Source organism: Grammomys surdaster, unplaced genomic scaffold, assembly GCF_004785775.1.
Source record: "Grammomys surdaster isolate TR1022 unplaced genomic scaffold, NIH_TR_1.0 126048, whole genome shotgun sequence".
Classification (NCBI taxonomy): domain Eukaryota; kingdom Metazoa; phylum Chordata; class Mammalia; order Rodentia; family Muridae; genus Grammomys; species Grammomys surdaster.
This window is the reverse complement of record NW_021620860.1, coordinates 432,544-449,638: the sequence shown is the minus strand read 5'-3', so window position 1 is coordinate 449,638 and position 17,095 is coordinate 432,544. Positions and strand designations below refer to the sequence as shown.

Sequence of the window (17,095 nt, the reverse complement as noted above, 5' to 3'; positions counted from 1 at the left end):
AGCAGACCCATGTTCCAGCCTCCTTTCAACTTCATCCCCCCTCAGTTGAATTGAATTTGTACTTCTCATATGCACATGGACGTGGCGTCACCCACTGGACACGATCTAATTAACAGAGGTCACATCACCAAACGAAAACGGAGTCTCCTATTCCTGGAAGCCACCAACTGTCAGAACTGCCTCAGCTAAGGGTGGGGGGCTTGTGAACCCCTCACTGTTTCATTCATGTTTGTTGACTGGCTTGATGTTGTATTCATCTTGTGTAGGCAACCACAGCTGCTGTGTGTGTTCATGGGTGCAGTGGTCCTCCGTGGCTTTTAGCTCTTAGAGTCTTTCCCCATCTTCTGAGATGGTCCCTGAACCTTGGGTCTGGGAATAAGATATAGATGTTTCATGTTCCATTTAAGACTGAGCACTGCACAGACGTTTATTCTCCGCACTTGGATGAGTTGTGAGTTTCTTTGTTAAGGGTTGTTCACTGCATCGTGTCAGGCATGGTCTTGTGCGCAGAGGCTGTCAGCAAGACATCCTGCTTGAGTTCTAGGTTTGCTTAGTCATTGCTGTGGGGTTGGGGGGAAAGGCACATGCATTCCTAAGTGGAAGGAGACCTAACCAGGTTCAAAAAATTCTCTGGTCATCTACCTAAGCATCAGAAGTGTGAACGAACCGTAACGATTCATGGATACATTAACTTCTATATCCATAGAAGACCAAACAGGTCATTTACACAGCAAACTGGGATTTAGGACCCGAGGTTAGGACTAGTGTCCTTCTTATTGTTATTGAGGCACCTGTGACTTGTCGGTAAGGCATAGTGTTACTTATGGTATCCTTGGGATAATCATATGGGGATCAGCTGCAGAAATGGAAAAGAAGCAGACATTTAAAACTAATTAGCAGCAGAAGAGCCCTTTATGAAATGGCCAAAGGTTCATGAAATAAAACCAAAAGCTACGGAGGTCGTCCCATTTCTTGGAAAGGCTTACCAAAGCACTGGGCTGGGTAGACAGATAGGAACTTTATGGTGACACGGAAAGAAAAGGATGAAAAGCATTATGCCTTCCATCCCAGAGTCTGACCTGATTCTTCTCCCAAGAAAGGCCAGAAACATCGTAAATTCCATCAGAAATGCTCATGAAGCCCAAATGGCCCGAGACACAGTACACAACAGACACAGTACACAACCTTCTCCAGAGACACCCGTCAAGCTAAATCGTGCTTCCTCAGGACCAGCATGATGCATCACCCTGAGTTTCTGACAGTCCTTTCTTCTACATCTAAAACAACACCTCCTTCGATCTCTCTCACAACCTTGTTTACTGAAGGAAATTATTTTTAAGTTTAAGCCTTCTTCTAAGCCACACCCTTCGGAGCAATGTTAAAGAAACGAGGAGGCCATTTCCTGTAACCTTTTGAGATATAACTTAAGAGGAACCAAAATTCTACATAGACCTTTGATAAAGACACCTAAGTGTGACTTTCTCGGGAGAAGTTCACACTGCTGCTTGGGTATCATCTCACCCCTGTCCCTCTCTATTGACCCCTGTGACTTAGCTCTAAGTTAAAAATGGCTTTTTAGTAATCCTCCAACTCTGCTTCACGTTGTCTGTCCATGAAATTCCTTTCTCTGTCAAAGCCAAAGGTCCTGGTGTCTTCGTCTGCGTTGCCCATGACAGTGTGAGAAGAGGAAGAAGAAAAGGAAACTTGAGTCTAGTTGTCTGACTCGTAGGAACAGGCATGAATGATTTTCTTGACTAAAGGGTTTTTGCAGAGGCAGCTTTTTGTTTGATGAGTGACCTCCCATCATCATGGGGCTTTGGAAGGCACCCGCTGCTCCATGGTGATATTGCTGATCTTAGAGGATTTCTCTTCGACCGAGTGCACTCTCAGTGAGAGGAGGCTGCCAAGTTGGTCTAGTTCTTCAGCCACTGTTCTGGCGAATGTTTCTTCTGTTGAGTCTGAAATGAAGTTAGGGAAAGTTCAGTGCTCAGTCTTAACAGGGGAAGGGTACCTAGCCCTAGCAGGTGTGTATTTAAAGACTGTTTTTGTTTTTTCCAAGTTTGAAGAAAATTGAGATACAATGTTTAGAGTTAGTTCTTAACAAGAACCAGGACCCAGGACTGATTGGCGCTCTCTCTCTCTCTCTCTCTCTCTCTCTCTCTCTCTCTCTCTCTCTCTCCCTCCCTCCCTCCCCCCTCCTCTCTCTGCAATTGGTGCTTGAAAGCACAAATGAAATATGTATTAAAAAAGAATCTAGACATCAGGTAAATATTAGTCTGAAACAGTCAATGCCCTCTTCTTTCCCCCTCCCTCCTTCCTTTCCCTTCCCTCTCTGTTCCTTTCCCCTTTTCTCCCCACCACCTTGTCCCTTTTAGAACTGGAGGTTAAACCCAGATACTCAAAAATATACTAGACCAGGAATCTTATTTCTCACTTATATCCATCCCTCATTTCATTCTTTATTTTGAGACAGAGTTCCACGAAATCACTCAAACCGGGTTTCAGCTCACTTTGTGACCCAGACAAGTCTAGAACCTACAAACCTCCTGCTAGAGTGTCTCCAGTACTTGGCATCATAGGCCTGAATTGCCAGGCCAGATTGTTACCTTCTTTAAATACCAGCTGGTCTTATTTTAGTAGTTTAAAATAAGCATTTTCATTAAGCAGTAAAACTGAAAAATAATGCATTCTAAGCAATAAAGATACTCAAGGATTTGTTCTTCACCACAGTCATTTTATAATTTAAACCCATCTATTCTACAGGGATGTAAGGTATAAGTATTAAGAATTGTCAGGTGAATGGTATAGTGGGACACATCTGTAGTCCTAACATGTGATAGGCCAAGGTAAAAAGACTGAGTTCCAGGCCAGCTTGAGCTACATAGCAAAGCTTTAGGTAAAAATAAGTAAATAAATAGATAGATAGATAGATAGATAGATAGATAAGTCGTAATGACCTCACTGGTTCACTCACTAGATCTAAACTTAAAACAAATTTTTAGTTACCACATAGGCTGCTCATTTAATAAAGCTGAAGGGGTTTAAAAGACTCCCTCAGGCTGGGGAGACGGCTCAGGGTCTGATGTTCTTGCTGTGGGACTCTTAGGAACTGAGTCTAATCCCCAGCGCGCACATACAGAAGCCAGGCACAGTAGAGCACACTTGCAATTCCAGCACTGGAGAAGCTGAGGCAGGAGAATCCCTGGCCAGCTAGCCTGGCCAAATTGAGAAGTTTCAGACTACTGAGAGACTCTGTCTCAGAAGAACAAGATGGAGAGCATTTGAGAAAGACACCTGAGGTTCATCTTTGTCCTCCACATGCACAACAGGCATACACATGCGCGCGTGCGCGCGCGCGCGCGCGCACACACACACACACACACACACACACGTTTGCATATGCACACGCACAATATTACAGTAACTAAAATCCCTCCCATACCGTTGAATTCATTTGCAGGCTTGCCATCCTTTGGTTTGTAACTTGTGGATTCATTTCTCCTGTGGAGAGAGGAGTAGGTTATTTTATTTTTCTCTCAATTGGAATCTCATAAATGATTGTGAATTGGAAATTACAGGTTTTTTTTTTTTAAAAATTACTTTTAGCTTTGTTTATGTGCATGTGTGTGCATCCACACACATGCAGGTGCCAGACAAGGTCAGAAGAGTTCAAGGTCAGCATCAGTTCCCTTGGATCTGGAGTTACAGTTGATTGTGATTTATCTGACATGAGTGTCGGGAACTGAACTGGTTTTTAACTGCTGAGCCATCTCTCTCCATCCCCAGAAATAATAATTTTGGAATTCTAGTTTCAGGACGTGTTAAATTGTTTTATTTTAAAGGGATGTTAATAAGCTTTTGGTGACTTCAGCAAAGTGAGAAGAGATTAAGTGGATACTTCTGGATGGATATCATCTCTTCTACCTAGCAACAAGGGCATCCGTCCCAAGCTTGTGCTCCGACTTTTCATTTAACAGTTCAGTGCCTGTTCTAAGAGGTGGGCTGGGTGCTATAGAAAAATAGAGACCTAAGCACAGTAGTTTATAGTGTTAGAAAGACAATACATTCATGTAAAACATTACGCTTAACATTGCTAAAAGGTTCTGTACGTTAAGGGAAGAGTGAATGGTCCCCAGGTACTGAGGAGGAAGCCATCACTGCTGGGTCTCTTAGAATAGTCTGGAAGGCAGCTGCGTTCACCACTATATCACCAATGCCTACTGGGTTGCCTTGTCCAGCCTTGATATGAGGGTTTGTGCTTAGTTTTATTGTATTTGGTTATACTGTATTTGATGGATATCCCTGGGAAACAGGAGGAGTGGCTCTATGGGAGAGGGAAAATGTGGGAGGCGGGGTGGGGGATGGGAGGAGTGGGAGGAGGGGAAACTGTAATGGGATGTATTGAAAACAAAATAATGATGATGATGATGATAGTAATAATAATAACAATCTGACGAGGGCTTCCCCCAGGCCTGGGAGACTGCAGAAGACAGCTATTCACACACAGTGTGAACATAGGCCAGCATTTAGTCACAGCTACCAATGGCCGGTAAGTTTTGAGTGTCAGTCTCTGTCAAGGTACTTTGTCTGCATGGGGAGGTGCTGTGGCTGAGAACAGAGTGTGGTTTTACTGTGTTTACAACTTTAGCAAAAAGGTACCTGTGGTCCAGAGAGGTTTAACTACATGTTCAAATTCATCCAGGATGGGACTCACAACTGAGGCTGCAATTCTGGAGCTTTTGGGGTCTTGGCTAACAAACTCTGATGTCTGTCTATGACGTTTTCTCAGGAGATGGCTGTGATCACTGCTGTACCACCAATGCAGTGAGATTTTTAAAAAAAGAGTTATTTATTTATTTATGTATATGAGCACCCTATTTGCATATACGCCTGCTTCAGTCAGAAGAGGACATTGGATCTCATTACTGATGGTTGTGAGCCACCATGTGGTTGCTAGGGATTGAACTCAGGACCTCTGGATGAGAAGCCAGTGCTCTTAACCACTGAGCCATCTCTCTAGCCCTCAGTGAAATATTATTAATCCTCGTTCTGAGCTTGGACAGGGTATAGGTGGGGTAACCATTGAAGTAATAAAACAAGTTGAGTTTTAAGAAACGTATTTAAACATAAACATAAAAGAAAGCAAAGTTTTCCTTGGACCAGAGTCCTGGGATGACTACGTATTTTGTATTTAATTGTTCCTTATATAATTATGCATGCAGATGTTTTCCATACTTAGATCTTTGCTTTCTAGATGCCTGTGTGGCTCGTGCTCGTAATCCCAGTACTCAGGAGACTGAGATAGGAAAATCTCTCTCTCTCTCTCTCTCTCTCTCTCTCTCTCTCTCTCTCTCTCTGTCTCTCTCTCTCTCTCTGGGCTATATCATAAGATTCTGTCTTAGAAATCATCACCACCATCACCATCATCACCATCATCATCATCATCATCATCACTAGCAACAACCACCACAACACTCAAGCCAAAAGAAACCCCTGAGTTTTGATTTTTAAATTTCTGTCTGTTTTCATTTCATTGGATGCAATAATGACATAATTGAATATATATATATATATATATATATATATATATATATATATATATATATGGTGATTTTTTAAAGAAGTTATAGCATGTACTATGTGTGCTATGTATGACAAGATAAATAGACCACACACTAAATATATGATACATATTCTACTTCTGTAGTAAACACACAATATATTACATAATCTGTAACAAATGTATAATAAACACACAGAAACCTAGTTACTGTGCAGCTAGTTGTTTCATACACTGGTACTCACTGTTCCTCTCCATCTAGTAAGTTGCAGTATGTGTCAATTTCCTTCTCTAAACACGTTTTGATGCCTAGCAGCTGCTCGTGCTCCAGCTTCTGGCCTTCCATCTCCGTCCGGAGCTGCTGCAGCTGCTCCTCTCGCGCCCCAATCTGCTCCTGAATTTGCTGGAGTTGAGCATAGTAATTCCCTTCGGTCTCAGCCAGTGAATTTTCATAGGATTGTTTCTGAAAGAAAAGCAGAGTAAGACTTGAATGAGCAAGAGAGAGCGACGTGTCCGAACTGAAACATTCTCAAGGTAGAAGGGGGTGTTAGTATGAGGTGTACATATTCTCAACTAAAAATCAGAACTAGTGGGGTTCACTGGGAAAAGAATGTCAATCAAGGTTTGGGAATGCTGTGTCAGAAGTCATGCTTATGGACGGAATTCCTGATATTTAATATAACATTGCAGCCATTTAATTATGAATACTACATTTAATGTTGTAGCTATTCATCTTATAGGGGCTGGAGAGATGGCTCAGCAGTTAAGAACACTATTGCTCTTGCAGGGGACCTGGGTTCCCAGCAGCTTCATGGTGACTCTCAAGCGTCTGTAACTCGAGCTCCAGGGGATTTAACATCCTTTTCCGACCCTCACAGGTACCAGATGCATGAATTATGTGTATGCATGCATGCAGACAAAACTCTCATAGACATAAAATAAAATATTAAAAATAACCATTGTCTATATGTATTTATTTACCAATGCACATATAATGTTAGGTGTTGGATGTGTGTCCCCTTGAGGATTTATGTATGAGGGCCTTGGTCCCAGCGTGGTGACATTAAGTGTAGACCTTTAAGAGGTGGGGTTAGTGAGAGGTTAAGTCGCCAAGGGCTCTGGGAGTAAACAGATTTAGTTCTAGTCAGACACTAGTTAGCTCTCCCAAGAGGGTTATTTTAAAACAGTTGAGCGTGGTCTCTCCCTGTGCCCTAGCTTCCTGTCTCAAGCTTCTGCCATGCTGTCACTTGCCATGATATGGTGTAGCCCGAGGGGGCTTTGGCAGTTGGGGCCATGCTACTTGGGTGAGTAAGTAAATCCCCTTTCATTACAACATAGTCTGCGTAGTGTTTTGCTGCAGTAGTGCAAAGTGTGTAGGCACGCACACCTTCTGTTCGAATCTCACATACCATAGCTGTGATGGATTGAAGTTCTATCTCCAGAGTCTGCAGACTGCGTTTCAGTTCCATTAACTCGTTTCTGGCCACCGTGGCCGCGCCTGCGTCGTCTGAAATCTGTTGCTGCAGCGATGCACTCTGAAGAGGAATCGTCAGAAGGGTTAGTATCCCGCTTGACTGTTTATCAAATGAGCCCCTCTCGTGTCACCTGCCGCAGATGTACCGTCTCTTTAAAGCTGGCCTCTGCATCTTTCCGGTTCTGCTCAGCCAAATCTTCATACTCGGCCCTCATGTTGTTCAACATGGCTGTTAGATCCACGCCGGGGGCCGCGTTCATCTCCACATTGATGTTCCCTCCTGATGCATTTTGCAGAACTCCCATTTCCTGGAAAAGATTACCATTTCCTGGTAAACATTAATACCCAGGGGTAGGATTTGGATTGACATCCACATCCTGGTGCGGAATGAATAGTGGACTTGAAGAGGGAAAGCCGTATGCGAGGCTGTTCTGCAGGCTTCCTTACCTCCTCATGGTTCTTTTGGAGGTACGTCAGCTCCTCGCTCAGAGCCTCACGTTGTATTTCCAAGTCGGTTGCAGACAGTGTCAGTTCCTCCAACACTCTGCGAAGACCGTTGGTGTCAGCGTCAACACTTTGGTGCAGAGCCAACTCATTTTCATACCTAAAGGTGTGAAAGTGTTTTAGAGTTGGGATTACAAGCAGGTACAACTCATAAAGACACTTTGTATGCCGATGGCTGGGGTGTTCTGGTTCTGTGTGTATTTCTGAGACAGGGTAAACTATTTAGACAGTTTGAGAAATCTAGTATATGTTTGCATGTGCACGTGGAGGTCAAAGGTCAATATTGGGTCTCCCTCTCTCTCTCTCAATATGTATTTATTTATTTTATGTTTATGAGTACGCTGTTGCTGTCTTCAGACACACCAGAAGAGGGCATCAGATCCCATTACAGATGGTTGTGAGCCGCCATGTGGTTGCTGGGAATTGAACCCATGTCCTCTGGAAGAGCAGTCAGTGCTCTTAACCACTGAACCATCTCTCCAGCCATGTGTCCTTTTCAACATCTCTCCATTGTCTTCTTCTCCCTGAAGCTGTAGCTCACCAATCTGTCAAGACTGGCTAGCCAGCAAGCCTCTCTTATCTTCCCTTACCCCTGATTTTTTGATACAGAGTCTCTCTGTGTAGCCCTGGCTGTCCTGAAACTCAGTATGTAGAACAGGCTGGCCTCGAACACACAGATACCCGCCTACCTCTGCCTCCCGAGTGCTAGGATTAAAGGTACAGATCACCACGCCTGGCTCTGTCTGCACCTCACCAGCACTGTATTTACATGTGTGTACTGGTCCCTTCTTTATATGTGGATGCTGGGGGTCTGAACTCAGGTAGATTCTTATGCTTTTGTGGCAAAGTCCTTACTGACACCTCAGTCCTTATAAATACATTACTTTAGAGATGTCATTTCTTTACAGTAGATCTTTGCCATCAAATAACATGTCAGAATAAAATAGTGTCAGATTTATAAAAATTTGTAATACATCTTTTTATAAGAATGTATTAAATTTTACTTTTTTTTGTTGATCTAGAACAGAGTGGGTTCATTACACTAGTTTGGTTTGGAGGGCTGGAGAGATGGCTCAGTGGTTAAGTGCACAGACTACTTTTTCAGAGGACCCACGTTAGGTTCCCAGTACCCACGCAGTGGCTTACAACTGTCTGTAACTCTGGGTTTACTAGACCTGAGGCTCACTTCTGACCTCTAAAAGTACCAGGCACACAAGTCCTGCACAGACATATGCAGTTAAACACTCACCTTCAGAAAATAAAACACACCAAAAATGGGCTTTAAAAGCAAAAGATACATTCTCCAGTGCGGCTGTGATCTTGTTGCCATTATTTGTAATAAGTGGTCCACTTTCACTTACTTCATCTTGAAGTCGTCAGCTGTGAGTCTGGCATTGTCGTTTTGAAGGACAAGGTTGGCATTGCAGGTGGTCATAGACAGGATCTGAGCGGGACAGTCAAAGGACATTCCAGTGTCAGTGGAGACCTGTCTCAGTCATTTGCATCTTTATTTGGATATTCAAAGAAACTTGGTTTTGGGGTGTAACTCCGTGGTAGAGCTTTTTGCTAGCATATTAGACAAGAACAACCAACCCCCCACTACCCCCCAAAAAAATCCCAACCATTATTTTATTCAGATAATAAAACGGCCTACTGATAACTTCACTGTTACTCATCAAAAAGTTTGAATTAAATATCAAAACAAAATCAGTAATGCACCATCCCTGTGGTGCCGGATATTGAACCTAGAGTCTTGTACACGCTGGGCAAGCACTTTGCTAACGAACCGTATCCCCAGCTCTCCTTGTAATTTTCCCTTTGAGACAGGATCTTATTCAATTACCCAGTCTGCCCTTAAACTTGTGATTCTCCTCTTCAGCCTCTGGAGTAGCTGGGATTAAAGGGCTGTACAATTAGGTCTGGTTCAATTATGTTGATTTTGAAGCCATTTTTCTTCTACTATTTGATTTGATTTGATTTTTTTTTAAATTGTCAGCTTCCACCCTCAACTTCGGGAACAAAGAGTAAGCAAATTCCACACTCCATAAACTTGCTAAGTACATGTGAAATGAATCAATTAGCTAATTAAGCATGTTCATGATACAGGAGATTGGACTGAGAGTCACAGGCATGCTGGAAAAAATTCTATATTCCTAGCTTTTTTTTTTTTCAATTGAGATAGGGTCTCTAGGTTCCTAGGCCATTCCAGTCTTGTGATCCTCCTGTCTCAGTCTCTGCAGTCATTATGATGACCGATGTGAGCCACCACACCTCTCTGTTGGCTAGCTTTTAGTTATGCCCACCCCAATGCCTACAGCCACAGTATGAGACTGCATTTCTTACCTGTCGTTTCAAATCCTCAATGACTGGAAAATACCGGCTGCAGTCCTGGTCAAGTCTACGGCCACGGCCAGGCCCACACTTCTCATACCAGCCCTCGATCTTCTTCTCCAGGTCAGTGTTGGCCTCCTCCAGGGCGCTCACGTGGTTCAGGTACAATGCCAGACGGTCATTGAGGTTCTGCATGGCCACCTTCTCATTCCCAGAGAAGAGTCCAGGCTCATTGTTAAGGAAGCCGACGCTATTTCCTCTACCTGACCCCTCACTGGCAAAGCTTCCTCCGGAGGAGATGCCCCCAAGGGTGCAAGAAAAGCTGCTCTCAGCTCCAGGGCCAACACACACATTCCCAGCCACAAAGCCTGCTCCTCCCCTGGACAGTCTGACGGACCCAGCTCGAGAACAGACCCTGGATCCCCCAGAAAAGCGAAAAGACATGGCGATGGTACAGCACAGCACAGCAGCCTTTCCCCCAGAGAGGTGCAAAGCCGAAGTTTATCCACCACGGGCGACAGCCCCACTGGCTTTTTATAGGATTCAATCTTAGCTACGCCGATCTGTAATAAAACATTATTCATATCCTAATTGCTGTTTTTCGTAATTGGGTGATTTTTAATAGTGTCCAGTAGGTGGCAAGGTGCCCCGAGGATATTTTTTTATATATAAAAAAGGTGCCAGAGACAGTGATTCTAATTCATAGCCTTACAGTGTTAGTAACACTAAATCACAGCCCCAGAGATTACAGAGAGAAAAGCCATTATTTGTGTTACTAAGATGAGAATTTACATCCTTTTGACCTCTGGAAAGCGGTGGAGACCCCCGCCCCGCCCCGCAAGTGACAAAACATTCATATTGGAAATCTTTGCTCCCTGTGTAGAAATGCACTAGAATATCTCAACTGTCCCTTTTTTCCCCCTTATTATTGAGCCAGAAACCCCCTATATTTAGTGATCTCTTGCCAATAAGAATTCTTGAACTGATCTATTTTGCCATGTGCATGCACATGTTAATCGGTGTTTGTATGTGCAGGTGCACATGTGTGTGTGTGTGTGTGTGTGTGTGCAGAGATGTGGAGGCCAGATGACAACATCAGGTGTGGTTCTGTCATCCATCCTGTTCAGTTTTTGAGATGGGGTCTCATTGGTCTGGAGCTTGTGAGGTAGGCTAGGCTTGCTGGCCAGGGAGTCCAGGATCAGCATGCCTCTGCCTCCCCAGTGCTGGGATGGCAAACAAGCTCTTGGCTTTCTTACAAGGCTCCTGGGGGAGACCAAACTCATGTCCTCACACTTGCACGGGAGATGCTTTACTTACTGAGAGGACTTGCCAGCCCGTCCCTGGCACTTGTTTGTACTAAGTCGAAAGCGACTAACAGAAGTTTGTTCTGTAGTAACTTGCTTATCAGCTTTTGCTAAAGTTCAGAAATAAGTGGTGTTGGCGGGGGTTAGTACTGAGAGTTTCTTTCTTCCTTTTTGTTGACCATTTGGAATGGGTCTCACATAGCCAAGGCTGGTTTTGAACTCCTGTTCTCTTCTCTCAGCTATCGGAGTGCTAGTATTGCAGATATACGCCGCTGTGCCTGGTGAGATTTTGTTTTGATTTGATCTACGAACAGAGCATCAATTCAACTAACTACTGGGACTCCAAATTGTTTTCTCTTTTTCCTTAAAAAATTAATTTTGAGATAGAGTCTCATTTTATAGCCCTGGCTGGCCTGGAGCCTACTGTATAGACCAATCTGAACTTGAACTTGTCCGATCCTCCTGATGCCTCTGCCTTCCCAAATGCTAAGGTCACAGGCATGCCCTGCCCCAGCCTGCCATGGTTCTCCAGCCTTCATCTGTGTACATAAAGCATTGTGACTTTAAGACCTGAGCTTCACATTGACCAGTGGGGAACGAAATATGTGGAGGGGAGGGCTGTTCCATCACGACCTAGGAAGCCCATAATCTGGTACCAAGGAGACTGGTTGTCATGGAGAAGCAGGTACTTTTATCTTTTCCACGAAGCCCTCAGGAAGTCAGCCTGTCTCTTTGTGTTTCACGTCCCTGGGAACAAATGAATATAATCACATCCCACAGTGTCCGTCGAAGGCTTCAATGAGCAGCTCCGATAATGAACTGTTATAAGACAGTCTGAAGGACACAGACACTTATAAATGTTAATTATTTGCATTATTATGATAAGGTGGACACCTCAGACAGGGGCAGGTTGTACCCATCACCTGTGATGGTTTCACATCGATTGGTTGACTGATTACAGGTTTAGTTTTGAAGCATGAATTCTTTCCTGGATGAAACCTTTTAATGTTGAACCTTTTAATGTTGTAGACGTTGAAGTTGGAGAAATAGCAGATGTTTGTCAGTACAAGGCAAGAGCTATCCGGTGGGCTAGACTGTGAGTTAAAAAAGCACAAATATCTAAAAACAATACGGATTGTATTTGGGACCATTACTGTGACCTGGCCAAGTTTTTACACTTTTTTTTTGTTTAATGTTTCCCATGAATGAAACAACCAAGACAACGTGTTGGCAGAGGAATAGTTTATAAGACCAGGCTTTTTTTTTTTTATTAGATAAGAGTTCTAACGAGACTGCAAAGTGTTATTAACACAATCTGTTTATCTCCAGGTAGCTTATAAATACTAATTAACTTATCTTTTGTGGACTGAGTTAAGCACATATTATTAGAACCATTTTGCAGATGAGCTGGCTATGGAAATAACATGGCCACGCAGATCACAGACTTCTCTATCAGAGCTGCATGGATGCTGTGTAAGCCCTGGAAACAAGGTTGGTGTTTACGAATAGGACAAGTCTCCTCCCTCCTGTCACAGATTTCCTGCAAACTGGTACTTTTTAAAGTCTAATTTATTTATTTTTGAGTGTATGAATGTTTTGCCTGGATGTACATCTGGGCACCTCTTGCACACCTGGCAGAGGTTGGAAGATGATGAGACCCTTGGAATTGGGGTTACAGATGGTTGTGAGCTGCCGTGTGGGTGCTGGGAATTGAACCCAGGTCCTCAGTAAGAGCAGGCAGTGCTCAAAATGGCTGAGCCATCTCTCCATCCCCCTAAACTAAAACTTTAAAAGGATAAATATGCTTTATTTATACTTTTATTTATATTTTAAATTTATACTTTTATTTATATTTCTCCTTTCCTGGAAGCTTAAGATGGATTCCCAGGTCACGTCTATCAATGTCTGTGTTTCTTCAGATTATGTATTCATGGCTGAAAGCAGTCTTCACACCTCCTGGTGTATCAACCATCATTTCTTGAGAATCTACTAGGTACTGAAGTGTGGCATTCTATACATGTTGCTGGCATTCAAAGAAATTAAACCGAATTGAACTTGAACTTCTATGTCATTTTGTTGTCTCATCTCAGGATGAAGTTTTACATTTCTGTCTTACTCTAAGGATCTTTTTTTTTTTTTTTTTTTTTGGTTTTTCGAGACAGGGTTTCTCTTTATAGTCCGGGCTGTCCTGGAACTCACTCTGTAGACCAGGCTGGCCTGGAACTCAGAAATCCGCCTGCCTCTGCCTCCCAAGTGCTGGGATTAAAGGTGTGCGCCACCACTGCCCGGCTCACTCTAAGGATCTTACTGTGCGTGAATGTATTATTTAGTTTCAAATATTCCATTGGTGAAAATGCAAATTCTAGGGGCCGGTGAGATCCCTGAGCAGGTAGGCACTTGGTGCCAAGCCTGAGGATACAAGTTCAATTCCTGGTGATGGAAGGAGAGGACTCACATCAGCAAGCCCAGCACATTGTCCTCTGACTTTCACATGTGCACCATAGTATGCTGTGTCCCTACACCCACATCCACACTCACACCAAATGAATAAAAAATAATTCAAAACTTTAAAGATGAATATTTTTAAATTTCTGTTGGCTATTCTAGAAAAACATTTTTATTAGAAAAAACTTTTTACGTGGGCTTGGAGAGATGGCTCAGCAGGTAAGAGCACTGACTGCTCTTCCAGAGATCCTGAGTTCAATTCCCAACAACCACATGGTGGCTCACAACCGTCTGTAATGGGATCCGATGCCCTCTTCTGGTGAGTCTGAAGACAGCTACAGTGTACTCATATAAATATAATAAACAAATTTTAAAAGAAACCTTTTTATGTATGTATGCATGTTTGTATGTCTGTATTTAGTGTGTGTGTTTATGTGTGTGCATGTGACCATGCATGTGTGTACTGCAGTATGCATGTGGCGATCACAGGCTCACTTTCAGGTGTCAGCTTTCTCCTTCCATTGTGTAGACCCTGGGGATCCGACTTAGGTCATCAGACTTGGTGGCAAGTGCCTTTACCTACTGAGCTGCCTTGCCTGCTCAGGAAAACATTTTTCTTGAACACGAGTGGTTTGTTTTGTGACTAGATTCCTCGTGTTTCTTCTGAGAATCAGATTGTGTTAGCTCCTCCCCAAATGGCTTCTCTGGTCTGGGAAAGAAGACAATTAGGGCTAGCAACTTATTTTTCACTAGAAGGAGGGAGAGCCCAGAGCTCTTGGTTCTCACCGGCATGGTATCAGGTTGTAGCTAAGCACGGGCGGTGAGTCAGACTACCTGGATTCCAGCACCTCCGGTTATTAGTTGTGTGACTCTGGGAAAATGACTCCACTGCTCTCTGACTCAGTTTCCTTACTCATGAAACAGTGATGTCCACAGTATCCAACTTATAGGCTGTTGTGGGGACCAAGAACTTAGCCGAGTGGTTAGCACACAGCAGGTGCTGATATCTGTTATCACCTATTCTTCCTTACAAGTTATAGTTTAAAAACCACAAGTACATTCAGTAAACCCCCTATTCTTTCTGCTTGGTTCCAGTAGAAAGAGTTTGTTCCCGTCCTTTGGGTGACTTGGTGAGCAGACATCCCAACGACTGAAGAGATCTGAGCTAACTCTTTAGTCATTAAAAACAAAAAGCTGTAAAGAGTTTTAAAAAATGGTTTTAAGCTCACAGAAATTCACAGAAATTCAGAGGAAGGTACAGAGATTTCCCACATACTCCCCCTGCATCACTCCCAGTTTTTCAATGACCCTCACTGGCCTGCAGTTATAGTCCTCTCTGGAGCAGAGCATTTGTTCCGAAGATACCTCAAGATATCATACTCACCATGGTTCACGTTAGAGTTCACGTTTGGTGAACCCTGTTGGTTGGACAATTATGTATCAACCAACGCCTGAGTACTCCCTTTGTCCCCCCACCCCCCATTTATCCTCTCCCCTCAGTCCATGGCAACCACTGACCTGTGTGTACTGTTTTCATGGTTTTGTGTTTTTCAGGATATCAGAGGGCTGGATTCCTACATGATGTAGTCTTTCCAAATCAGCTTCTTTCACTTAGTAACACACATTGAAGTTTCCTCTCTGTCTTTCCCCAGCTTGACAGTTCTGGTTAGTGTCCCATCATCTGGTTCTGCTGTCATTTATTTTTTTACTTACCCACTAAAGGACATTTGGTTTGCTTCTGAATTTTGTCAATGAATGAATAAAGCCTCTGTATACATCTTTGTACAGTTAAAAAAAAAAGACTTATTTTTACTTATATATGAGTATATGCCAAATGTATGCTGATACTCACAGGGGCCAGAAGAGGATGTAGAATCTATGAGTTACAGATGCTTTGTGAGTCTGCTGACATGGGTGCTGGGAACGAGACCCCAGTCCCCTGGAAGAGCAGCGAGTGCTCTCCACCATTGAGCCATCTCTCCAGCTCTGTCTGTGCAGGTTTTTGTGTGAAGATGTTTTTACCTCCTTTGGGTGGAGAAGTGGTTTCCAGAAATTGTTGGATCAGATGATCAGAGTGTGTTTAGCTTTGTAAGAACCTGCTGAACTGTCTTCTACAGTGGCTAAGTATTTTTGACTATGGAACTATGTGGAAAGAGATTTTTTTTCTTCTTCTGGTTTGACATAAAAGTATAGGATGTAAAAGCCATTTACTTAGAAAGTTAAGCGTTTTAACTTTTCGGTTCACCCAGGTATTTTATTTTATCTTATTTATATTTTTGAAGCTAGGTCTCATGTAGTCCAGGATGGCTTCTCTATGAAGCTAAAATTGTCCTTGAGGATCTGGTCCTCCTCCATCCGCCTCCCGGAGTGTGGGTATAGGTGTGTGCAACCACACCGGGGTTTATGTGATGCTGGGGTGGAAATGTGAGCTTTGTGCATGCTTGCCAAGCACTCTACAAACCAAACGACACCCACAGTCACTATTTTCAATTAATTAATTAATTTTAATTTTTATTTATCTTCAGAATTTCATGCAGGTAGATGATGAAATATAATCATATTTCCCCCTTCCAATTATTCCTATATTCCCCCACACGGTGGTTTAAATGAGAAATGTTCCTTATAATCTTGGGCATTTGAATACTTGGTCCCCAATTGATGGAAGTGGTTTCGGGAGGCTTAAGAAACATGGCCTTGCTGGAGGAAGTATGTCTCTGGGTATGGGATTTGAAATCTTAAAGCTCATCACTTTCAGTTCATTCTGTTTTGTGCTTATGGTTCAAGATGCCAGTTCTAAGGATTCTACTCCAGAAGCTGGAGAGATGGCTCAGCGGTTAGGAGCACTGACTGCTCTTCCAGAGGTCCTGAGTTCAATTCCCAACAACCACATGGTGGCTCACAACCATTTGTAATGGGATCTGATGCCCTCTTCTGGTGTGTCTGAAGACAGCTACAGTGTACTCTTTTTTTTCTTTTTGGTTTTTTGAGACAGGGTTTCTCTGTGTAGCCCTGGCTGTCCTGGAACTTACTCTGTAGACCAGGCTGGCTTCAAACTCAGAAATCTACCTGCCTCTGCCTCCCAAGTGCTGGGATTAAAGATGTGAGCCACCACTGCCCACTACAGTATACTCATAAATAAAATAAATAATTCTTAGATCTGTATGACAAGAACTTCAAGTCTCTGAAGAAAGAAATTGAAGAAGACTTCAGAAGATGGAAAGATCTCCCATGCTCATGGATCGGCAGGATTAATATAGTAAAAATGGCCATATTGCCGAAAGCAATCTACAGATTCAATGCAATCCCCATCAAAATTCCAACTCAATTCTTCATAGATTTAGAAAGAGCAATTTGTAAATTCATTTGGATAACAAAAGACCCAGGATAGCAAAAACTATTCTCAACAATAAAAGAACTTCCGGGAGAAATCACCATCCCTGACCTCAAGCTGTATTACAGAGCAGTAGTGATAAAAAC

General features: G+C 43.1%; 1 protein-coding gene across 1 annotated transcript; it reads right to left on the bottom strand.

Moving 5' to 3' along the window:
* Positions 1 to 677: 677 nt before the first annotated feature.
* Positions 678 to 10,368, bottom strand: LOC114610549 (keratin, type I cytoskeletal 26). Its single transcript, XM_028755151.1, has 8 exons — positions 9,882 to 10,368; positions 8,900 to 8,982; positions 7,482 to 7,638; positions 7,181 to 7,342; positions 6,970 to 7,095; positions 5,806 to 6,023; positions 3,443 to 3,501; positions 678 to 1,958 (listed from the first exon to the last, which is right to left on the bottom strand). The coding sequence occupies exons 1-8, from the start codon at positions 10,311 to 10,313 to the stop codon at positions 1,807 to 1,809; spliced, it is 1,389 nt and encodes a 462-aa protein (XP_028610984.1). The 5' UTR covers positions 10,314 to 10,368; the 3' UTR covers positions 678 to 1,806.
* Positions 10,369 to 17,095: the final 6,727 nt, after the last annotated feature.